We start from the raw sequence: 25,743 nt of genomic DNA, 5'->3' as shown, positions 1-25,743 counted from the left end.
ACAGACTAAGAGGTAACATGGGACTTGTCCTAGAGCTGCAAGTTCTCTTTCTTTCCAGATGCACTCAAGTAAGGGAGAGATCCAGGGTTTAAATCTCCACAATTTTAACAAGTGATTATGATTACATGCATTCTACCTCTGCAACCATCAGATACCTATGCAGGGGCTTAAAGTTAAACAGAAACTGCAGAAATTTTGCCCAGGCCTTTCCCACACCTCTGCCTGGGTGAAACCGCATCACAGTCCTCCAGGGACCCAGCAGGACAGGGAGCATCAGTGTGAAGAAATGGAGACACTGCTCTTAAAAACCCAAGTCTGCACCTAAGGCACACCTGGAAGTCCAAGAAATGCAAGCTGGCTCCTAACAGGAAACTGCTTCCCATCCATAAAACGCAGCATGGACATTCCTAATTTTACCCTGCTAATATTTTCCCCATGAAACCAACCCGCACTCACTCTGCATGGCGTTCTGCTGCCGGTTCTTCCAGAGGCACATGGCGATGAAGACGATGAGGATGAGGACCATGACGCCCAGGACACAGCCCACAATCAGGTAGAGCATGTCCCCGCTGCGCACGGGGCTGCTGGCAGCCACAGCCCCGCTGCCCCCAGCCCGCTCGGGGGGGCTGGGCGGCGTGCTCAGGTCTCTCACTGGATACTCAGACGCTCCTGGCGTGCGTTTCACTGGTGAGCAGAGACAAGCATGTGTACATCCACTCAATGCATTTTCTAAATGTGTTTTTTTGTCATGAAATGAAAATAATTACTGCAGAGTCTGAGTCCCGATACCTCACAAAGAAAGCCTCCAAGTCAACACTAAATCCTGCAAAGAGAATGCCAGCTCCTATTGGGTAATAACTGTTTGCCTTGGAAAATGGTGAATATCCCGCCTGCTCACCCCCTCTTTGAGGTCACTGGAACTTTAACGAGCCGCTCGAGGTACCCGTGGCTGCAACTGCTCTAGCTCTCAACTTGAAAGAGCACAAATCTTTCCACTTCTGAGGTCAGGAAAAACCACAACACTCATTTTTCTCGCCCAGGCTCTGCCAGATGACCTACCCTTATCTGATGTGAACCCTGCTAACCCCCTTTCCAAACCACACAGATGAAGATCAACCAAGAGATGAACAGAAAATCACTGAAAATGAGATGCTGCTTCAACCCAGGGATTGCATTTACATTAGTTTCCAGTACACCACAGTTCAGATTTATTTCATTTGACACTAAAACCCTAAAAGAGGTGCCTGGCTTAGGAGTGAAGCTGGTTAGAGAGACAAGCACCTCCATGCATGTATGCTGGATAAGCTGGATCACCCTTATAAGCCTTGGGGAGATGAATTTTAAGGAAAAGGCAGTGTGAATGACAGATTACATCTTGCCCATTTTAAAATTAGAGAAGAAAGTTATATTCCTTGCAGGAGGGAGACTAACTGTGTGCACAGCCTTGAAGCCCTGCAGCTCCTACTCCTTCCTTCAAAGGTTTCACTACTCACTTCACTGAATTTTGATGCTTCCGCTCCCAGAGGGCTTTTTTCTTTTTTTTTCTCAAACATTTTTTCATAGCACTGCATTTGAAGTTTACTGTCTGCATTTTCCCTTTACAGCCTTACTTGGTTTTAGAGATTAAAGGAGACAGGAATTCTTTGCAAAATAAATGTGACTGCCATATCTGACACTTCCCGAGAACAGTACAAACTTTGTGCCAGAGGCATGCAGGATTAGGGATGGAGGCAGCCAACACAGCCATCAATTGCTGTGGTCTGCACTTATACAACGTGTCACAGAGCCCTGAAGACATAAAACAGATGTACAAATCAATTCTGTCATCTTCAGGCGCATGGTTGTCTCCTAAGGAGAGGCCATCAGCAGAGCAGAGGCAGCAGCGCTATCTCTGAGGGCAGGCAAAGCTGCAGAGCTCTGCTGAGAGCCTCAGGAGTGTAACGGATCACTTTCCATATGTTCAAAACAATCCCAGCTTCGGAAGACAAAACAATCCTCCGAAACATTCCAGAAAATTATGGTCATCATCGCAGCTGACTTTTGTGCTGCACAAAAATTCCCCCAGTGGATCTTTCCCGTCCCAAAGGCCACCTCGGCTGGACCCTGCAGCCTCACCTTTGGTCTCGCAGATCATCACGTTGCTGTACTCACTCTCCCCTCCCTCGTTGTAACACTGCATCTTAATGTCATAAGAAGTTTCAGGCTGCAGGTGATTTATCAGGTGCCACTGCTTTGTACCTGTGGGGGGGACAAAAAGTAAATTGCAATTCATTTACCCATAGGAGCCAGAATTATGGTTGAGTGCATTGCAGGGACCTTTTCTACCAAATGCAGGGGCACTGCAGCTTGTCTTGTTAGCACAAAAATCTTCAGCAGTAGTTTATGGACAAGTGGCATCCCTGCTCATGACAGAGGGTAGGAACTAGATGATCCTGAAGGTCCCTTTCAACCCAAATTATTCCACTCTAAGACTTGTGTTATCTTGTGAAATTGATTATTAGAAGGACCTTTTGATGAATTAAAGTGAGGGTTTTTTCAGTATTTTCTTTTAAAGAAGGTCATTCTCTACAAAAGCCAAAACTCACTAAACTCAAAACCCAGTCATCCAAGTGCCCACACATGTGCATTTAAGTTGAACAGCAGCCCTGTGCACCCTAAACATGGAACTGTCAGAGGGATGGGTTTAGGGTGGATTATGGTGACTATTTACAGTAACCTGGGCAAATGACAAGGAAAACTGGCACAGAGAGCTTGGGACAAGGAAGAACTTGACTGTGAGCAGAGGTGCAAGGTACCACTGCAGCCATTGGTGTCACACAGAAAGGACACATCTCGGTTGCTCAATTTGGCCGAAACCCCAAATAACCGAACGTGCATTTTATGAACCATCCTGGGAACGCAGCAAGGCTGTCCTGGTGCCACTGCCCCTGCAGAGCCCAAGCCCCAGCCCCAGCCAGGCAATCTTCTCTAATAGGATGGTTTTGTCATCTTTGGCCCCCAGCCAGCTTTTCATTTAGACACCCTCCTGAAGTACTGAGCACTTCAGGATAAATCACTCCCAGTTTTTACTTTCACGGGCTTGTGACAAATTTTACTAAACAGCGACTTTTTTTTTTTTTTTTTTTTTAGGGAGTTTAATTAACTGTTTGAGTGCTCTTAATCCCTCTTGGAAAATACCACCTTGAACTGTTTCCACTGTTTCTAAGGAACTGTCTACCACCTACTGATTTAAGCATTAATAAAAAGGCTCGGGCGTGCTCGGCGGGCAGGGGCTGTCACCGTGATGCTGCTCAAACTCCTCCGGGACCCCAGCCCAGGTCCGGACCCTCTGCCCGGCCCCAGCAGGGCAGGGGTACCCAGGAGGGCCCCTCTGCACCAGGGGCTGCCCGGCACGGTCCGTGTCCACATCCCAGTGAGGGCGGACAAGCCCTGGCTGAGGCTGGAGCTGCCTTTCCCTAAATCACACGTTTTCCCAAGATTCAGCCTCGGTTTTCCCGGCGCCCCCACCCCCAAGCATTCCTTTCGGTAATTACTACACCAGGTTTTAGGTTTCCGCTTCAAACCATTAGTGGAACTGGAATCAGTACAGGCACTTTAACTGTCCTCTTCGTGCACCATTAGCAAGGGAAAACATTTAAACAACTGACATCAGACTGCATTTACATTTAAAATTCAATCTCCAGGATTCTCGAAACAGAGAAATTCAGACCAGAAACGAAGAAATGCCGACCATCGCTGCAGGACAGGGGTGATTTTTTTTGATTTTTTTTTTGCTGTTGCCTAAAGCGGCTGAGAGATAGCGAGGAGCCATCAGAGCTTTTTGCTTGTTTTTTTTTCCTACAAATAAAATCTGATTTTGCCTGCAGCGGCATTTATAAGGGGAAAAAAAATGTTTCTGCAGAGTTTTGAATGTCTCGAAAGACAAGACTTAACAGGAAGCGGTGAGGAAAGCCTGCGGCAAGCACTTAGCTAGCACAGGCATCACAACACTTTTTCCACAACTCATGCAGTCATTTCAAGATAAAATTCCCTGTCATAAAGCAGATTAATTCAAAGGTAACAGGGGGGAAAAAAAAGCAAAGAACAAGTGATTTATGGCAAAAATACCTTAAGTCACATGTTCCTCTACATATTTCACATCAAGTGCTTCCAATCACAACTTAATTGAAAATAGTTCTCTCTTTTTTTTTCTTTTTCCCCTCCTGAAAAGCTAATTTAGGGGAGCACAGTAAAGAAAAGTTGAAGTTTAAATCTTTCCACCAAGTGATTTCTGTTGCAGGCTCTGGCAGAGCAGAGCAGCTGCTAATGGTTTCAGACTGCCACAAAGAGTTCAATACACACACGCTGGAAAAAAACCCGAAACAAGCTAATTTCACAGCACAGTGGAGCCCACTTAAACAACTAACTGCTCGGTGTATAAGATTTATAAACACACAAGTTCTGTCTAGCAAAGGCTAAAATACATTTGCAGATGAAGGTGAAGCCTGCATAAGGTTCTTTAAAGCCTCTGAGCTCAAACTCTGGATCTTTAATAGCTTTATAGTGTGCAAAAGCTTATGTCATGCATCAAAGTACTATGTGCAGTATTGTCTGGCAGGGGAAAATTTTCAAAATAAAGGTCCATTCCTCTTGTAACTGAATAAATGAGGGGGAAAAAATAATTAACGTCACTGGCCAGAATGAGATCACTGCGTTTGCTCAGCCCGAGCAATAAGGACATTAAATAAAATATTTTTAAAAGGGTTTTCCACTTCTGGACTAATATAGACATTATCTAATAACTTCTTCCAGGAAAATGATGATCTAATATGCACAGGGGAAAAAAATAACTTGATTAAAAGGCAAAATGAAGCACAAACATAGCTGCATTTGCAGAGTGCTACAGCACTTGAAGCTAAAAGCAACTTCCTTATAGTAGGAGAAGTGATTAGGCGAGGTAAGAGGAGAGAAGGGCAATTACACACAAGATACTACCAGCTTAGAGAGTCCAAACTGAGGTAAATAATTTTAAAAGCCAGCTAGTTGTTAGTACAGTCTGTAACCCAGATGTTTTTATCCTGGGTTAAACCTCATTTACACTGCTTTCTCTTTATACAACTTGAAGCTACACCAGTTTAAATAGACCTTCATTAAGGCTTTGCAGCTGTATAACAAGCCAAACCTAACCCCAGTATTTAGCTCTCAAGCTTCCATGTCAAAGAGGCTTCAGAAGGAAGAAACCAGCTCACGTGTGGGCAAAACCTGACGTTAGGGAGTTGAGATAGCTCCTTCTGTGAGATATATTATAAAGACTGCTCGGGAAAAGCAGTTTAGATTTCATATAAACACAGCCAACATGGCTACAGGGTGTCCTTCCCCTTCTCCAAGCAGGCGTGCCCGGCACCGTACCGTCCACGATATCGCGCTTGTAGTCGCTGTCGTTGTCGCTGTCCGTGGGCCGGTAATAGATGTAGAATCCTTGGATGGGCGTGTTGTTGTTGCTCGACGTGATGTACTGCAAAAGAATTTTAAGAGACTGCATGAGAGAAGAAAAGTTTTAACTGAGTCCTGCTGTGCTGCTGTGCCCGAGTTGCTGATGCTCTGCAAATATGAGTATTTTTAATAAGGTTGTGTAAGTAAAAGTGAGTGAACTCCCCTGAGTAGACAGAGAGTAGGATGGGTACAAGAGATTGAGTTTGGGCCGACTCTATCCTCCCACATCACTTCCCAAACCCTTAGTTAGGGTTTGACCATGCACAGCCCGAAAATCTGCATGATTAATGGAAATGGAAAAGTTAAAACCATAAAACTCTTCAGAAAGAGTTAAGGTCACTCTAAAAATCAGCTCAAGAATCTTTAAGTTATGCAGCCTCCTGAGGAACCAGAGGTTATTTTAAGTTTATTATCCTTAACATCTCTTAAGGCTGAGCTAGCAGAGCAAACTAACACTGGGAACTCTACACATTAAATCCTCCAAAGTATACCAGGGGGTTAGATTTCAAAACAAGAGCAAAGAATTTCTGTGGGTTTCAATAAGGACTTTAAAGTACTTGTTTACAATAGACGAGGTAACAGGGGAAAGGAAAATGTTTCTCTAACATGAAACCTCCACTGGATGTGAGGGAAGACGGCGGGTTTGAAACGCTCTCCCAGCCACCCCAGCCTGGATTGACAAAAGCAGCAGGAATTGCAGGAAACGGAGCCAACTCACTCACAACTCATGGCATGAACAGGGCTTGGGACAGAGTTAAGCCCACTGGTGCCTCTGAGATGTCTGTGCCAGAGCAGGTGGACTGGGGCGGCTGCAGCTTCTCACTGGAGCTGCCAGTTGGGCACATCTGGCGTAACCTGAGGAGGGGCGTGCGGGGTCCCCGGGGAGCTGGAAGGGGAGTGGGGCGGAGGGAAGCTGGGAGATGGTGCAAAAGACAACAGACAACTGACAGAGCTGCCTCTGAGCGGGAAAAAGTGTCTGGAAATGGGGGCAAAGGGCTCAAGAGGCACAAGTCCCATTAAGTCCCCCAGTTCTACCGTACAGCCATGAAGTGCCTCAGCCCCGTCCTAGGAACACGATCATCTCCCGGTCTTGCGGGGAGAAAAACCCCTGCTCACCACTTTGCAAACAGCTCTTAATCCTCAACTCCGAAGTACAAACTGTGGTAAGAAGAGGCAGAACTGCACCCACCGTCCATTTCAGCATGATCTGGGTGTCGCTGATGGCCTCGGTGTAGGCGATGTGCGGGCCGGCGATGGGCCGGCTGGAGAAGCGGCCGCTGAACCCGGCCACCTGGTAGGGGCGCGACGCCGCGCTCCGCGGGCTCTCCCCGTAGTTGTTCACTGCGATCACTCGGAACCTGTACATTTCTCCTTTTAAGGGAAAGAGGGAAAAGAAAGAAGCCCTTGTAGCAAAACAAGTGCTGGAAAGAGGATTCGAGGAGAGACTAAACAGATTAGGAAGTACTTTTTGCACAGCATCCAGTTAGAAAAGGAGAGGAGTCCTCGCCACAGGCTGATGTGGAGATATAAACAGCTTCTAGAAGTCACTCAAGGAAAATCCAAAGGCTATTGGAGATATCTCCATCAGCCCAGGAAATCCCTAAACTGCTGGGCACTGAGAAGATGCTTCAAAGGATCCCTATCACTATCCACTCCATCTTCTCTTATGTTTTTTGCCTGAGTTTTCAGGGCTAGACACTAGAAGAAGTCAGGACAGACATTTTTCCATTAATGCATTTTTCTCTACATTCTGAGTGTTCACTAGAAGGACAATTAAGTTAAAAATAGCAGTGATACACAACCCTCCTCTCCACATGAACAAGTATTAAATTATGGTGGGGTTTTTTTCCACTTGGAAAGCCAGAAATCAACTTGAATTCATGTAACGAGCTCCTAGACCATACACAAACCCCAAACCTAATCGAGCAGAAACAGGGTAATCCAAGCAGAAGTTAAAACGAAAAAACCCGAAGAGCTGCAGTAATGAAAGATCATTTCTGATACCTGGCTCCAAGTTCCTAACTTCCACAGACAGCTTGGAGGGAGAGATGTTTCCAGCTGCGACGAGCCAGTCGCTGTTGCGACCCAGACGTTTGTACTCCACTTTGAAAGCAGTGATGGGGGAGCCCCCGTTGGCACGGGGGATCCACGTGACATAGACGGACGATTCCGAGGCCGTGGATATCGTGGGTCGGTCAGGAGCTTCTGGAACTGAATGGGAAAATTCGGGTATAAGAGGATTAGAGTCAGCTGAAACTTCATTTTCACTGACTAGAATTGTTGCTGATGATTGTGTTGGACTTCACATATTAACAAGGAGAATCTTTAATCCTCCTGAAATCACCACTGCCCTTACTCTGCTGAAAAGGATGGATGATGAGCAATTCAAGAGGAACTGATTATCTTACCAATATAATATTAAAAAATTATATGGTATTGCACTACTCCAACCATTTCTACATGAAAACAGATACATACACTAAGTGAACAAGAAAAACATGGTTATTATTTTCAAGTCCCCAAAATCCCCCCAGACCCAATGAGACTTCAACCCATCTGCACTATCAAGTGCTGGAGAAACGAGGAGGAAGAGAGAACAAAGCATGCACCAGGATGTACTTACAGAACTCACTGAAGTTACAGGCAGCAGTGGGACAGAGAGAAGGGAAAGAGGGGTGTTAGTAAAACTGGTTGTAAGAGCTGTGAGGCTTTACTGAACCAGCCTGGATTCTTGAACATGGAGCTGGTGCTGAGGAGAGGAGTGGAGCAAGGAGCAGCAGGCTGGCAGCTCTGGGGCCTGAAGCAGATGAGCATTTGCAGCCAGGCACAAGTAAGGCCCTTGTGTGGCTCCTCTGCCATTCAGTGCTGCCACAAGCTCAGCTCCTTGCCTGTGTTATTAAAATTCTCCACTCACCTCTGGCTTTACCCCAAATTTTAGATACCTCTGAGAGCTCAGCCCCTGAGTAAATCTGCCTGAACCAGGCCAAGGAGTTCAAAGGCTGGGGGAAGGGGGGATGAGAAAACGGACTATAAACGTGCTCTTTTCACTGGAAACCAGGCCAAAAGACACATCTACTGGAAGTGCTTATATCTCCTCACCATCAGAAATAAGCCTGTCCCTAGGAAGGCACAGGAAAACGTTCAGAACAGATATCACACACTTTGAGAACTTAAAGCTCAGACACAGCCATTTCCCATTTCCTCTTCCTCTGGCTCTTTTTTGGTGCAAGGAAAGAGAAAACCAGAGTATTTAGCAAAAAGATACCACAGGTTTAAAAATGAGCAGTAAGAATATGGGTTGTAAGCAAAAATTCTCTTGTTTTTTGAGAGCCACACATGCAGGCAGCAGCATCCTAGGAAATATCTTATGTAACAGAGTAACCTCAGAGTATAAAGGAAATAGAGGAGGCAATACAAGCACCTGGAGCAGTAATAAACACAGGTTAATTCAGATACAGCTCCTCGCAACACAACTTTTAGTGCCCAAATCACAAACCATCCACCCTCCTACCTCCACTGTGGCGAGACGGGTCTGGAAGGATGACACCAAAGTTATTTGTGCCTTCGTGAACAACGGGATGTTTGGGGATTCCTACAGGTGGAGATGGAGCCTGTGTGTTTTTCGAGGACGATGTTCTTTCTAAGAAGATTTGACAGACAGTATATCAGTGTAGGGCCTGCATAAGGAAATGCTGTTTGTCAATGCTCACTCTACAAGGTCACTTGCTACCTTGCTGCCCTGACCTCAAATCCCAAGCTGGACAGTCAGGATAGCAATCAGGGAGTTTCTCTGGGAGAGCTAGAGAGATTTCCCACCCAGGCTGTGGGTGGGTGACTGTCCATCTGCAGTACTGACATCCACAGTGCTTAGTGGTGATGCTGCCAGCTCCCGCCTGTGCTGCCAAGCCCACTCATCACAACATCACCAGATGGGGAAAATTACACACTGAAATCCACGTTTAGAGAAGGAGTTAAAATGCTGTGGCAGCAGCTGGACCCAGTACACCAGGCTGAGAGGGATTTCGACCTGTGGCAGAAGGGGTGGCAGGATAGTGGAGCAGGGTGGGGTGCAGGACTGACTCCCCTGAGTTTGCCAGGGATTGACCACAGGACACTGAAGAGGAAGCATCACCTGGGTTTAATATATGGGCTGTGACAAGTGGCTTTGCTGGTGTGAAGTTTCTCAGCCCCCCCAGTAAGCTGGGAGGGTTTGTAGGAGGAGGAACATGAGTAGGAACACCAGGATGTCTTTTACAGAAAAGTATGGGTGGAATGGGATTTTGCCACAGTTTGGTACAATACCCTGGGGGCTGTTTGAACCTGACTCGTGGAGGAAGGTGGGGTGAGGAATGTGCACCTGTGATGATAAAGGGAGGAGGTGTAGCGCAAAAAATCAGGTAAGTGTGGGGTGTTCCACAGAGAATCCTCCTCAGACTCATCCTCTGAGGGTCGGTGCAAGGGAGGGGGTGGCTGAGAAGAGGCTGAGGATGGATGACTGTGGCCTCTCGAAATGGTGTTTGGTCTCATAGTAGCACACAGCCCATGAAGGGGGAGCAGGAGAAGGACTCCTGTGTTAGAGGTTGCTTTGTGTAAATAGGAGCCATAGAATCCTCATCTAGCGTGCTGATGGGTGCAGATGAAGAATGAGGCTCCCTCTGGAGCAGCTGAGGAACCAGTCAGCCATACTGAACATTTCTGTGTGGCTGGCCAAGGGTGGTGCAGGCTGGGGCTGTGTCTGCTGGGCTGTGGAGAGCAAGCAGTAGCTCAGCCAGGATTGGAGTTGTTAGGCAGGTGCCTGAGAGGGACCCAAAGTTTCATCAGGCAGAGATGTGCTGGGGGGTAGGCAGGTCACAATTAGGGAGTTGTTGACTTTTTTTAGCAGGGGAGAGATTTTCAGAGGTTGAGGGCCATCAATTTTTTTTGTACCTGTTCATTGATAGAATGATGATAAGGATGGATAGGGTAAAAGATCTACGTATGTTTCACAAACTTAATGAAGACATTAAATTCTTTTAAAAATTTTAAGTTATTGTGTTCATCATAGAATTCCAGGAGGATTTGAGCCAGAAGGAACCTTTAAGCTCATCTTGATCCACACCCTCCCCTGGGCAGGGACGCCTTCCACTATCCCAAGTTGCTCCATGCCCCATCCAACCTGGCTTTGGACACTTCCAGGAATCCAGGGGCAGCCACAGCTTCTCTGGGCAACCTGTGCCAGGGCCTCACCACCCTCCCAGGGAAGAATTTATTCCAAATATCCCATCTAATCCTTCCCTCCGTCACTTAAAAGCCATTCTTGGACAGTAGTACAAAAAATATCTACTTGTTTGTGTGCTAAAGAGCACAGGCAGCAGAGTCCAAACTTGAAAGAAAAAACGCTCTGATTAGGAATGTTGTGCTTGTTGCTGTCTGCACACAACTATCAGAACAGCTGGCTTGTGGTCGGTCAGCAGAGATTGTCACTGAGGTGTCTGCAAAGCAAACCAGGAACAGCTTTGTTGACACATGAAAACTCAACGGTGCAGAGTTTCTTCTGTGATACAAAACCTCAACAAGGACAGACTGCTCCTGACTTTGCTCCTTAAAGCAAGAGAGACCTCACAGTACAAATCTTAACAATCACCCCAAAAATAATATTATCAAGCTTTTAATGGCTTCTACTTACCAAAAGCCTCACACTCAAGGAAGTTTGCCCTCCAGCAATTTTAGCTATTAGAGGCCGCTCTTTAGCAAATAAATTGCAGAATATTTCACATATGGCTTAGCAGATGCCATTAAATGACTGATGTCATTAAATAAATGTCTCTGGAAGGCCAGGACACAGGGCACATTGTGCTGCACCTACCCTTGCTGGTGCGGAACGTCAGCATGGCCGGCTGGCCCTCGCCTGCGGCGCTCCTGGCCACCATCAGCACCTCGTAGAGGCTGGAGGGCTCCAGCTCGGTGAGGCGCAGCTCGTTCTCACTGCCGGGCACCCGCACCGTGTGCCAGCCGCCCGCCGCGCTCACGCCGTCCTCCAGCTGCACACGAGAGAAACTGTCACGGCATGTTGGAACTGGGGACTGCTCACACCCCGCACTGCACCCCAAAGCACCTCTGCTCCTCACCAAAACTGCTTTCCTACATTTTCCTATGGTTTGTCTCCAAGTGCTTCTACTACAAATCAGCAGCTTTGCACCCACAGCACTCCTTGGATAAACTTATTTTCCCTCTCCACACACATACACACAGTTGGTTTTGACTGTTTTTTTTTTTTTCATTTTCCCTTGTAGCTAAAACTACAAAAGCCCAAATGATTTTCAAGCCTTCAGTCAGCCTTCAGCTGTGTGCTACTAAAGGGCTGGACCCAATAACCTAATGAGACACTTTCCCTGTACTAGCCCAGCATTTTTAAAATGCTGTACTTCAGCATTTTAAAATATTTATTGGCTAAAATGGGCAACAAAAAGTATGTCTTAGTTATTCCTTAAGGGTGGCAAAAAAGTCAGCAGGGAGACCAAAGATTTATGTTTACCAATTTTTTAAAATCAAAACGACTTTTAAACTTAGCAGTGAAATAATCAGCTCCATTAAAGAAAAGAAAGACATTCTGGGTAGTCTCTTAATACTTGACCTTTGCAGGAAAACATTACCCCAAATCCCAAAGGAAAAGACAAAGATTCCACCAAAAATAAACTACTAAACAATATAAGACTTTAATAAAACATTGGAGGCAGATCTAAACGCTGTGGATTATCAAAGGTTATGCCAGAGGTCTTTGTTCAACTATTTTCTTCAACAGCAGCCACTCCAGGGCTTTTATTCCCCTGCTTTTTTTTTTTTTCCTCTATTAAAAGAGGGAAATCAATAAAATAATTTAATGACACAAAGAGAGCACCACCCTAAAAACCAGGATAAATTCAGTGCCGAGAAATGCATGAGTGAGCACATTTAATGTGGAAAGGATTGGTGTGAGAGAAGGGAGAGTGCCAAAAAGGTCAAAAAAGCATTCAGAGCTTCCAGGGCTTATGTGAACCAACCGCCTTTGGAAGAGAAATTATCACCAACAAACTCTGGCACTTGGTTTTCAGGAACCAACAGGTCAAAAATCTAAGCATTCCCTCCAGGCTAAGACAAGATCAGGATGTAGAGGATTAAAAAGCTTATGAAAAATAAATCAAACAGCTTTGCCATGCAGAAAACTGGTTTGCTTGGAAGAACAGACACAGGCATTGCTTGGTTCTGATTTTAGAATCACAGAACCTCCTGAGTTGAAAGTGGCCCACAAGGATCATGGAGTCCAACTCCTGGTTCTGCATAACAGACCCCAGGAATCCCACCGTGTGTTAAGTAAAAGAGCTTGGTGCTGTCACACCATTTTTAATGCCACAGTAGGTACTGGCCTGTAAATTTCAGCTCACTTTCATATTTTATAACTTCAGTTTCACTGAGTCCTTTTGGGACCCAGACCAGCAAACTCAGTGATGCACTTAGGTAAACTTCAGCTTCCCTTCAGCTCTCACACACAGGTTCAAGCTGGCTCACATTTAAATGCATTTTTAACCCCACTGATTCTGCACACAACATGCCCTGGAGCCTCATTCTGCATAATGACACCGTAAAGAATAGAAAAGCTTGGATAAATCTCACTTAAAACCAGACAGAGCAGGGTACAGGTGACAATGTCAGCCATCCCTCAAATAAGCTGTGTGGGCACAAGAACATTGTGCTTCAGACACTGTGTTCTGCCTGGCCTGAGCCCATGTCCTGGCTCACACCACTGTGGAGACAGATAAGTATGCCAAATCTCTCCCTTGGAGAGATGGTCCTTGAGTGGGCTGTGATAAGATCACCTCAACCCTCCTGGATTGAGGAACCCTCCTTGGTCATGGTGAGTTCCTAGCATGCTTTGGAGCCCCATGTAGATTCTTTATAACCCATTGGTTTTTCCCCCTATGTACCACCTCGCTTTTCCCCATAAAAACCCCAGTTTGTGCCCTGTTCAGGAGGGAGCTGTCATCACTGGCCTCCTCTGCAGGGTTGCTGGGATAAAGGAACTCTGTGGAACTGCTACACGGAGCTCCTGTCTCTGTCCCTGTGTCAGCCTGGGGACGGACACCTTGCAAGGCAGAGCTGAAATCACTGAGAGCTGAAATCCCTGCTAAGAGCTGAAATAACTGCTAAAAGCTGAAATCCCTGCTAAGAGATGAGGTGCCTGCCCCTTCCTGAGGTTACCCTGTGGCTGAAGGACTGCCTGAGACCCCTAAAAGTTGTTTCCTACGGGAGCTCTCTCTGGGAAGGCTGCAGCGTCCGGGTCGAGCCATCAGTCCCCTGACCGGCGGTCACAACCACCAGCACTGCTGTTCCTTGTGAGACCCCCCAGACCCGCGCTGTGTCCCGCGGGCTGGGCAGGGCTGGGGACGGTACCTTGCGGTATTTGACAAAGTAGGCGTTGATGGGCAGGCCCCCGGCGCGGCCCGGCCGCCACACCAGGCTGTACGTGTCCGGCTTCGGCGTCTGCGGGGGGCTCAGGATGATGGGCGCCTCGGGCGGCGCGGCGGCGCTCGACGCTTTTTCAATCGCAGCCGCGTCCAGAGCAGATTTCGTTGGAGGCGAGCTTGAAAATGCCATTTCTGCACCAAAATCTCCGCCGCTCTCGTCGCTCTGGGCAAGCTCCAGAGGAGCTGTTTCTCCTGCTCTCGTGCCAGTTGCTGAAGGAACTGCAAAGGGAGGGTCTGGTTACATCCCCACGATGACGTACGTTCGCCCCACGCCAAGGGGACATTAAATCATTTCAGAGTGACATTTCCAAACAAGCCCTGCTGCAAAACGCCAGGTCCAGAGGTGCCCACACAGATCCGAGCCTCGTGCCAAGCTGCGGCCTGGGTGTTTTTTCAGGGCACAGCAGTGGGGTTCGGTTTGTTTTGTTTGGTTTGGTGTTTTTCTCACAGTAGCAAAGAGAGAAAACCTGAAACTCAAGGTCTACAGGCACAGTTTGACTGTATCTCCACTAAATTAAGTCATGGCAATGCATGTTAAAAGAAATAAATAAGTATTAGCTAAATTTGTGAGACAAACCGAGTAATTTCTATGTCGTTGTACAAGGAACTTTTCATGGCCTGCACTGGCATGCACACAAGAGGACATTCTCCTACCCCAGTTTCTGAGGTTTTAGCTGTAATTTAGAGAAGCTTTGAAAGCTGTACAACTCAACTACTTCATTTGAAAATTTATGCTGAGAACTAACTCAGTTTACAGGAAGATCTACATGCAATTTAATACCAACGCATTTCTAGAAATCCTTCTCCAGCCTCCTCCATCCTATTTACTTTTGCTGGTATGAAAAAGAAATCTATATAGTATCAGTAGTCTAAAAGAGGCCACAAGACAAAAAAAAAAAGCCCTGTTTGGCTGATGTAGGGTTCATCAGAATTCCAGGCAGGGTAAGGGTGGCAGGTTGGACATGTGAGATTATCCAGGACAAGAAAACATCAGGACTTAAAGCAAGAAGGTTTGGGAAGCAGCACAGCTCCTCAAGGCTGCACACGGCAGCCGTGGGACAGCCAGATGTTCAGAGCCCTATCCGTCCTTTCAGATTTGTGTAGGTTTATGTTACGTGCTGGGGTCTGGAAGGGGAAGGGAATGAAGGGAACTTGGTTTACAAAACAAACAAATTCCTTGGTAATGTAAAGCCTAGGCAGTGTTAGCCTGGCTGACTCAGATTCCTTCAAACCTCCATTAAAATACCAGCAGCACGTGTGGCTGCTATTTTTGGCCACTTTTTAAAAAGCTGGGAAGGAAAGTTCTCTTTTCAAATTGAAGACATGCTCTCGGCAAGCATTCCTTGTTTGTTTCTTCTCATTTATTTAGCAATGCCACAAAATTCAGAGACAGGAAGAAGGCAACAACATGGGGAGGATGTCCCCAAAGCCCAGATGGTCCTAAAATGCCAGACACTCCCAGAACAATCCCTCAGTGAAAGGGTATCTCTGCTGTCAGTGGAGCAGCGGGAAGGGCGTGATATTGGAAACAAATGGGAGGAGGTGGAAGGCCCTCAGCACTGTGCTGGACCCTGAGGACGTGGGTGGGCATGGTTTGGTGCCTGCTGGCACTGGGGACACGGACTCTTGGAGTGGAGGATGAGTTGTGGTTTCAGCTGGTGACAGCAGACCCACAGCCAGCGCTGTGTTTATTGCTGCAGGAGGGGAGTCCTCAACAACTGCTGGGCTGTTGTATTTTTGCTTTGGAAAACAAGCCCCGGGTAACAATTCCCATTGAGTAATTCAGATCAAAGCTCTTTTTGCAAAGTTTCTGGTATAATTACTACCCACATAACCCAGCACATCAGCCTTCTCTCTGCTGCTGTGTCATTATGCAACTTTTTTTGGCTGTTGCTCTCAGTGCCATCCCTTCCCCCTTAGCCATGGAGATTTTTTCTTCCTCAGCTTCCCAACCCCACCAGGAACACCAGCAGCACGGAGATGAGTCAGGCCAAAGGCTGCATGCACCCAAAATACTGATCCCACCAGTAACCAGAGAAGGACTGAATGACCCAAATTTGAGTATAAAAAGAATGTATTCATAGAATCTTGAATGGTTTGGGTTGGAAGGGACCTTAAAGGCCATTCAGTTCCACCCCACTGCCATGGGCAGAGACACATTCCACTATCCCAAGTTGCTCCAAGCCCTGTCCAACCTGGCCTTGGACACTCTCAAGGATGGGGCAGCCACAGCAGCTCTGTGGCCTCACCACCCTCACAGGGGGGAATTTCTTCCCAATATCCCATCTAACCCTGCCCTCTGGCAGTGTGAAGCCATTCCCCCTTGTCCTGTCACTCCAGGCCCTTGTACAAAAACCCTCTCCAGCTCTCTTAGGCATGGGAAGGGGGTCTAGGATCTCCCCAGATCCTTCTCTTCTCCAGGATGAACAATCCCAACTCTCCCAGCCTGGCTCCAACTCACACATTCCATAATACCCAGTACCTGACCACCTGCTGTTGTTTCTCCCCTTCAGCCGCCTCATTTTGAAGGGGAAGAGCCCTCACTTTTCCAGCCTCTCCTCCTGCAGAAACCCTTCCCCACCTGCTGTGTTTCACAGCACCTTTGCTTGTTCTCCTGCTCCCCTGCTGACCAGGGTACAGCCACAGGCAGAGCCAGCAGCTCTGGGTTTTATCTCTGCTGTGCAAACAGGTCACATTCCCAGGCACCTCCTCCCTGCTCCTTTAGCAGCCAGAGGATCCTCCCTCTTTCCAAGCTCTCCAAATACCTCAGCACAGGCTGGGGAAGCGCTCTGAAAACCTGAACACAGCACATCAGTGAGGTCACCCACACCTGGCACATGTTTCAAATCACATTAGGACTTCTCAGAGCTTCTCTAAGGTTTCTGTAGGAGCAACTTCAGCCTGTTTGCCCCTGAAACACCCACCTCCATAGACTAAATGCTCCTTGTGTTTTTCACTCCCTCTCCTGCTACTCAGACTGCCTGCAGTGCATTTTTCTCGTTCATCTCCATTAGATGAAGTTATTTTGGAGATTTAACTTAGTGTTCAGTAGCTCTGGGAAGCTCCTGCAACTGTCTAAAAAAGACCCAAAAAAGGGAGGGCCGTGGGTACAGGAACCTGAGGCATCATTTTACATTTTGGTGGTTTCTCACTATGATGGCAGCTGAAGTTGTCCTGCCCACTGTAAGACCATGCAATGAATCACAGCCTGGAACAGATCCAGCAGAAGGGGGAAAAAAAGATATATTTTTCAGCCAAATGGGCTCTCTTACTGTGTGCTGGGACAAGGCAAATTACAGGACCAGGTACTGAAGCTGAGAGGTGTTTACGGTGATCCTTCTACTGAAGCAATGGAATCCCAGCTGAAGTCATTCAGGTGCTTCAGAAGTGTTACCTGGCAGGAACTCTTCATTAAACAGCTGAGTGTCTGAGCATGTCTTTGGCATGGCTGGGAGCTGTTCTAAACCCCTAACAGCTCCCAGAAAGTCCTCAGAGACTTTTATATCAAAACCAAATGCCTTAACCACCCTCTGCACCATAATCAGCAGCCAGTACAACGTATTAGAAACCGATAAAAGTTAATAAACAAAGCATGAAAATTGAACTCACTGCCATAAAATTCTGAGGCAAAGCACTGGGATTTTTTTCTTTAACACAGGCTGAATTCTGGGATGATATTTAGTTTCGTTTTTCCACTCAGCAAGGTCCAAAAATAACTGATTTATAAAACTACATGATGGGATCACTTTCCTGAGGTTTCTTCTTTCTTTTTTTCCCCTAAGTGAACCTTTAAGCATCTTTTTATGTTATTTACAGGAGTTTTAAACTCTAACCAAAGAACTTTAAATATGGGGCCACATATTAAATCCCACTAACCTGAAATCTCCCTGGCATTCAGCTAAATTAACTGAGGCAAGGTGCTGAAAGAGCTGAGAAACTTAAGTAACTTCATGTAACTAAAAATCTGTATCTTGGTTCTTGTGAAGGGAACTTGGGGGAGCTCAAACCTGTTATTAATGTCACATAATATTCCAATGTGAGGAAAGGCTCTTTCCCATTTTGCTTTAATGTAAGTACTGTCTTTTCCTAGTAGCAATTTCAAGAAATAAATAAAAAATACCACCCTTGTCGGAAATGGATTTGTAGAAAATTCTCAAAACCTGACAGAAGACTCACATAGTATGTATTTGTGTATAAACATTGAGACAAGAAACACTGACTTAGAAATGCTATAGAATAGGACAGATATTGCTGAGAGAGAAACGGAAATATAAACAAGTTTTAAAGGATGGTTTTGTAAAAAAGACTAGATACTTTGGAGACATAGAACTATGAAAGATGTATTGTATTAGGACCTACAAGGGGTAGTTTGAGACGACTGGCTTTAAGGCATGAAAGGCATTTTGTCCTCAATTGCCCCATCTCTGAGTCAGAAAAGGGCTTAGTCTGGCACACCCTCAGATAGTTTTTTTCACACAGAAGATGCTAAGCCCATGCAACGCATATTTTGAAGGGCACTGTACATTTGAAGGGCACAAAGATTCCTCCTTTACCTAAGGTGGGATGGAGGATCTGCTCCATGAAGTTCTAAGAATCCTCTGCTTCCTTCCCCTGAGACTCCGCCCCACCCGCTTGGCACGCATTTCTTACTTTAAGGCATTTCTCACCTAACCAGGGAGCCAAGGGGGAAGGCAGGGGCTTCAACTTACCGACTGCCAGGAAGGCTGTGGCCAGGGCAGAGCCGTGCTCGTTGCTGGCCTCGCAGCGGAGTTGCCCGGCCTGCTCAGGGCTCACGTTCCGCAGGCGCAGGGAGCCCCAGCCCTCCCGGGGCACCGAGGGGCACCAGGGCTCTGGCCCTGCTGGGGGAGGGCTCTGTGCTCTGGGGGGAAGCCCCTGGCTGGGGGGGCTGATCACGAGGCCTCTGCTGTCGTACCAGCGGATCAGAGGAGCGGGCAGGCCGGTGGCATTGCAGGACAGGGTCACATCCCCACCAGCCACCACAGTGGTGTTGGCTGGGGAAGAGATGATGATGGGGACAGAGTCTTTGCCTGGGGGGAAACACAACCAAAGAATGAATTCAATGAAGGGATATGACACTTAATGCCAGAAAGTCAATACAATTTAAACATCACATGTGGTTCCTTCTAACCATTTTAACAACTATTTCTTCTCTACACAGCATCTCTAGACTTCCCACCCAGTCTGAAGAGATTAGCACAGACTTCACCTTAGAGAAGGCTGATAAAAACCTACACTCAAACTGCACTCTAAATTCTCTAAATGACAAAGACTTGACTGTCAGTGAGGAACGAAGCACAGGGAAGACTGGCTTAGTCCACTCCACACACACAGAGGCCACAAAATCTCTGCTCAGCCAGGCTCTGAACAGCTCACGCCAACCATAACTGGTCCAGAGAAGGTTCAAGCTTCAGCTACACATGACAGGGAGAGAACGGGGACAGCAACAATCTTGCCTGCATCCTTGCGTCAGCAGAAATCAACTTCTCTGGGTATTAGAAGGTATCTTAGAGAGAAAAGAGATCAAAAAGACTGCTGGAACCTGATCCTGGCAATCCGATAGAGGGGAAGCGTGCATTAACCCCAAACCTGATGACTGTTGTGTAAACTTGATTATGGGACAGGCTTAACCACTCAGCAGCCAATACTACTAGGAGTACTAGCTCACCCAGCACAACAGGATCCTGATTCCATTTAAGAATAAATCCCATCAAGTCAAATCATAAGCTGATTTGATTGCAGCTGATAATCCAGGTTTTAAGTATCAAGTAGCCACACTGCCCCAGAAATCCTTGCAACTCTTAAAAACCAGCTGAAAGCACCTTCTTTGTAAGATTAGTGGTCAGAAACAAATTAATACATAATCCAGGGAGTAAAAAATACCACAAGAGAATAAAGTTTAAAGTATAAATGCTTGATGTGAGTTCTCGAGGGCTGCAAGTGCTCCTAACCTGGCTGGACACGGAGTCTCCCCGTGGACTGCACAAACCCAATTCCATTGCTTCCCATGCACTGGTACAAGCCAGAGTCCCCCAGGGTGACCCCACAGATCCGCAGGTGGTTTCCTGTGAGGAGATGCCGTGGGGAGGGCCGGAGAGGAGCCGCGTTGTGGAGCCAGGTGAGGCTGGGAGCAGGGCTGCCGCCAGCCTCGCACCAGAAATGGACGTCGCCCCTGCAGCCACGGTTTTGTCCTGCAGTCCCCTGGAGAGTGAGGGAGGTTCTGCAAAGGGAAATGATTCTACATAAACGACTTAGACTAAGTCCTGAAAAAACTGCTGTGAGACATTACACAGCCTTATCACATCCAAAGGCTGAACAAGTACCACAGGCTGCACAGCCTGAAGCTGGTTTTCCCACACAAGGGCTTATTTGAATGGTTTCTCCCTTTTATTGCAACAGCCACACATTTGCATTAATCTTGTAAATAAAAAGACTTCTATTTTCAAAACAATTAATTAGCAACATCCCCCAAAAAGAGGTGTGTTGCGCATCAACACCCTGTTTTCTGAGTAACTCAAACACACACATTTTAAAACCCAAACAAAATCTGTCACAGATGCAGAAAAACTCAAATACCAGGAAAACCTGCTACAATGGAAAGGGGAGGTGAGGAACAACTAGCAGCCAAACAAAAGAGGCCAAATATATGATTATGTTTTTTTTGCTTTTGTGGATACTCTCATCCAAACATATCACCTTCCCTCACCAGTTTTTGTTCACATCCGACCTCAAAAGAAGCAAATCTGGTCCCTGGCACATTACTGACACTGGCACTCTGTGGGAAAATAAATGGATCAGTTCTTCCCTTGGAGTTTGTTATCCTTCACTGTTTCATTATTTCAGACTGCAAATGGTTTGAAGAGATAAATAATTACGGATTTTAACTTGGGAGAATTGATGGGATATGGTCATTATAAACAGATCTGTATTCTTTATTTTAACATGCTTAAGGTTGAGCAAGAATGCAAGGCTGTTTGGAAGCAGATGCCAAAACTAGCAGGTATATGAAGGTATGTTTGTTGCCTGGATGTGAAAACATCTTTAATTCTTACCAAGTACAGTAAGCGAATAGTTAACATATTTCACTGCTCCAGAGTCACTTCCCACCACGCAGGAGTAATTCCCAGCATCTGATGGCTCCAGCCTGTCCGTGACCAGGTGGGAGTGCAGCAGCCTCCACCTGCCTGTCCTCGGTGCATCCTGGCCATCTTTCACCCAGCGGATGGGGGCTGGAGCTGCCCCGCTGACCACACACTCCAGGGTCAGGGTGCTGTGCTGGGGCACTGCCAGGCTCTGGGGAGCCAGTGGGTGAAGGATGTGGGAGCCACCTGAAGAAGGGCCTGGAGGAAAGGAGATGAATTGTGGAATAGAATCACAGAATGGTTTGGGCTTCTGGTCACCTTCCACTAGACTGGGTTGTTCCAAGCCCAGTCCATCCTGGTCTTGAACACTTCCAGGGATGGGACAGCCACAACTTCTCTTGGCAGAGAGACTCTCAGGGTCTCACCACCCTCACAGGGACCCAGTATCTAATCTAAACCTACTCTCTATCAGTGCCATTCCCCCCTGTCCTGTCACTCCAGGCACTCTACCTTCATTTTTCTTGTAGGCTCCCTTCAGATACTGGAAGGTCACAATTAGGTCACCCCTAAACCATCTGTTTTACAGGCTGAACTATCCCAATTCTCTTAGCTTTTCCTTGCAGGAGAAACCAATCAAGCTTTTAAACCACAGCCTCCCACCCCATTCCCTGTCCCCCTCCACATCTTTCAAACACTGCACTTGGGACTGAGCACAATGTTGTAACACTTCCAGAAGTCCTGCTCCAAAAGAGATTTGGGGACAGAAGTATTAGCAGTATTCCCTTTCCAAAGGTGACTGCCTGGGATTTGAAAAGCAATCACGCTACTCCACAGTGAGGGAAAATAAGAACTGAATGTGCAAAGAATGCAGGAGAGATCTTACATACCATGGTGTTGGAGGCACTGATAGGCCCTTGCTAAAAAGGGGATGTTATTTATTCTGTTTGAGTTGTATTAATTCTGGAAAGCTGAACTGAATACTCACGTGTGACTGTGAGTTTCCGTGCAGTGAGTTCTACTCTGAGGTCATGAGTAACTGGGTTGTATGCTGCACACTTGTAGGATCCTTTGTCTTCTAAAGATACATTCAAAATTTGCAGGTTTCCAGATGGAAGAATTAGGTAGTTGTCTGAACAAGGGGGGGAGGTGAAAAGAGGATTAAATTTAATTTTGTTTCAAAAGATGTCTTCCTTTTTTGTAATTTTTAAAATTACTTTGTCAGCTATACCTGTTTATTCTAAATATAGGATCAAAAAGAAATCACCATGCAAAGGAGACTTATTTCCAAGGGTAGGTTTAGATAAAGTAATTTGTACAGGAAGTTCTGCAACTTTCCAGAAGAGTTTTTTTTCCTTTAGGTTCAAAGAAAAAACTCTAGACAAGCTTTTGTTGGATATTTATACTGCACAAAACACCTCACCTGTTGATTGTTCCAGCCATTTCCCCCGCACCTGGAAGCGAACCTGTGCTTTGGGGTGACTTTCTGGCACCTTGCACCTGATGAGAGCTGTGCCTCCTTCCTCTGCTGCAACAGCAGCTGTCCCCAAGGCATCAAAGTCACCCAAACCTGGAGAGAGTTGGGAACAGGGTAAGAGCAGCCACGGCTTGGGAGAGGGGAAGGGCAGTAAGCTCAGTGTTTGTGTTCAGAATACAGTTGGTTTCACGCTGAGTATCTTCTCTGCTGCAGCTTTTGGACATTCACATCAACAGGCCTGGTCTATCCTGCAGCCCATATAACACCATAAACCCTCCTTATCCACTTCCTTACTACAAAAAGCTTTTACCTGGGAACAGTGAGAAAAAAAAAAAAATCCAACATCCCCCTCAACTGCTCCCAGAAAAGCCAGCGGAGAGACTGGAAAGGCTGCAGGACTTCTCACACGCTCTGCAGGCACTACAGAAGACAATTCACACTGACAGCAGGAAGCCTGTCCATAAAAACATGGAATTGTCTTTCTGGGATGATAATGAGGCAGGCAGAGAGCTCCCAGCACCTTCCTGTGTGCTGCCAAAACCTCCAAGGCAGGAGGGAAGTGTGAAAGCTGCTCTTCTACTCTCTCCATGTTCCAACTTCTTTGAGGCTGTGAAGTTTTCTTATGTTGGCTACCCTTGGAGCTCTCTTGAGAGGGACTGGCCATGGGTCAGTACTTTACCAAAACACTTATAAGAGATTTTCCTCCCAAGGGGATTTTGGACATGCTCCATAGATGAGGTACCCTTCCAGAGAAATCACTCAAACTCTGCTTGACAAAGACCTGATTCATACAGCCCACAGATCCAAGCAGACAAACCACGCTCATGCAGGAATATTGTACTCCCATTCTCAGCACTGCACTGTCCTTTCCATGTGGAAGACATCGTCCTTCCTCTTCCAAATCCCTGGAGGTCACACAATTTACAGATGAAGCATCAAGGCAAAGACTGATCAGAAGAGCCAGTGCAGCTAAGAGAAGGGGAGCTGTCCCTAAGAGGTGAGAAGACTGTCCCCACCTGAAGAACATCAACACTGGTTTGATCAAATCAAATGAAAATGAAAATCTGCAGATCCCTTTTATTTCCCAGGCAACAATTCCCACAGATTTCTCCCCAACTCTCAAGCACACTTCTACATTGGTATGGCAGCTCAGCTGCTCCTTGAACATACTTTGTGAAGGGAAGCATTTGGGAATCTTGTATTTTCAGGCCAATTCATGGAAATGAATATTATTTCATTGAGTAACATTTGTGTTTGCTGAAGGAGACCCTTGAGGTCCTTCAACTCGAAATGAGGCTGACACCACAACTGAATCCATCAGGTATGGGGTTTGGTGTAGCTGAGGCTTTAAAAGCCTCCAAGGATGGGGACCCACAAGCTTTCTGGGGAATCTGTTCCAGAGCTGCATCACCTGACAGGTCTCAGTTGATGTAATTAAAAAAAAAGGCAAGAAGCGTACAATCCATCATATTGTATGTACTGGCTGAGGAAAAATACCCAGAACATTTTGATGAAGTCAAAGAACAAACCATACAAGCCAGCTGAGAACTGGCAAGGAGCAAAGAACAGAAATGCAGATGAACTTACTGCCCATGGACACGGTGGCCGGCCGGCTCAGCACGGCGCCCACGCCACTGCTCGCCACGCACTGATAGCGCCCGCACGCCGCCGGGCTCAGGGACACGATTGTCAAAGATCCTGCCTGCATCTCCACCTCTCCCACCCTGCTGCTCAGAGGCTCCCCATTAAACAGCCAGGAAATGCGAGCTGTGGAGGGCTCGGCAGAGCAATGGAGTTGGACGGGCTCACCAGACTTCTGGACAGTAGATGAGGGCTCAGAAATAAAACGGGGAGTTATATCTGAAAGGAAAAATATACATATATTGAGTTAGAGACCAGAATTTTGCATGGACACAGGAGATGAGGTTAACAACGTATTGACTGGTAGGAAAGACTCACCATATAAAGGGACTCTAAACTCTGAGTGATACCCAAGCAAGTGTTGTCTTTTCCTTTGCAAGACGACCTCAGTAGAGATTCCTGCTCACTCTCAAATGCTGGGAAAACGTCAAGATTCAAACCCCACAAAGGGGGTAGCAACAATTAAATGCAGGTAGGTGCAGTAAGGGGGAGGCACATCCCCTAGTGTGCACAAGGTACAGGCATCACGCTTGCCAGGGCCAGCAAAAATTGCAATCCCACTGGATTTATCCAGAGGAAAAGAGCAGCCGTCACCTGAAGAGATGGAGCACAGGAACATGCAGCTGTAGCTGATCTGTCCCATATGAAGCAGGCCCGGACGTGACTTGTAAAATGCTAGAAATGGCAGGAGCCTGCCAGGTATTTACACAGAACCGTCTCCGAGTCTGCAGAACTAATTAAAAATAGCCGGATAAAAAAAAGCTGGACGAACAGCAAAGGCTCTTGCTAATTCCAAATACATGGACTTCATCAGGACAAGGATGATGAATTGGGCATCCATTATCTTTACTGAGTAAAGATGAACAGAAACAGGAAGAGAGCTGCTAATAAATAAAAGGTTCAATTCCACAGAACTTGGTTATGAGAATCCATTTATTTGCCAAAAGAAAATTCCTGCTTGTTGGAAAAGATTTTTTCCTATTCTGGCCAATGAAACACTGGGAAGTATTTCCATTTGTTTTCTATTGAATTCTCCACTAAAGATTTTGCATGAAGGAAGCAAGCAAAAGGCAATTAACACCAGTAATACTTAATTGGTTAGTAATATAAATTAGGAGAAAAAGCTAAATTAAAAATAGACACATTGGCAGGGGAAAAACAACTTCTATTTTGTAAAGGATCTAAGGAATTCCAGATAGTACGGGTCAAGATGATATTAAATGACATCCAAGTCAGAGACAGTTTTCTTATAGGTGGGGCCCTGGGTTCATGCTTTTCTTCTCAAGTCAGTCCATCCCAGCTCTGGTTATGAGTTTCAGATGAGAAACTGCACATTTTTAACTGAACCATAAACTATCTGCATAAACATAAAATAAAACTGGAAATTAAAGTGTGGCTTCACTTAACAAAAAAAGATGAAATCCATAAAAATGGTATCCAAGCATTTCGCAGGACTCCAGATGTCCATTTTTAGCTTTTAATTAGAAAACTGTTTTTCCTATTACTTCAGTTTGAATTTCCAGGGATAAGAGGGAAGCACTGACCTTTCAGTTTGCTTGCCACCAATTGCTATGAA

The 25,743-nt window shown here is 46.3% G+C and overlaps 1 protein-coding gene across 1 annotated transcript in view; it reads right to left on the bottom strand.

Annotated features, from left to right (window-relative positions):
- The window catches only part of CDON (cell adhesion associated, oncogene regulated), a 45,520-nt gene that overhangs the window by 9,140 nt on the left and 10,637 nt on the right, over window positions 1-25,743 (bottom strand). The window contains 15 exon segments of the mRNA XM_050983508.1: window positions 457-684; window positions 2,116-2,238; window positions 5,389-5,494; window positions 6,662-6,843; window positions 7,477-7,683; window positions 8,984-9,112; window positions 11,318-11,492; window positions 13,879-14,171; window positions 18,662-19,000; window positions 19,922-20,134; window positions 20,137-20,190; window positions 21,023-21,310; window positions 22,038-22,181; window positions 22,473-22,619; window positions 24,114-24,386. Of these exon segments, the coding sequence (XP_050839465.1) occupies window positions 457-684; window positions 2,116-2,238; window positions 5,389-5,494; window positions 6,662-6,843; window positions 7,477-7,683; window positions 8,984-9,112; window positions 11,318-11,492; window positions 13,879-14,171; window positions 18,662-19,000; window positions 19,922-20,134; window positions 20,137-20,190; window positions 21,023-21,310; window positions 22,038-22,181; window positions 22,473-22,619; window positions 24,114-24,386 (2,901 nt within the window).

This window comes from Serinus canaria, chromosome 24, assembly GCF_022539315.1.
Source record: "Serinus canaria isolate serCan28SL12 chromosome 24, serCan2020, whole genome shotgun sequence".
NCBI lineage: Eukaryota > Metazoa > Chordata > Aves > Passeriformes > Fringillidae > Serinus > Serinus canaria.
This window is presented reverse-complemented; position numbering and strand designations above follow the sequence as displayed.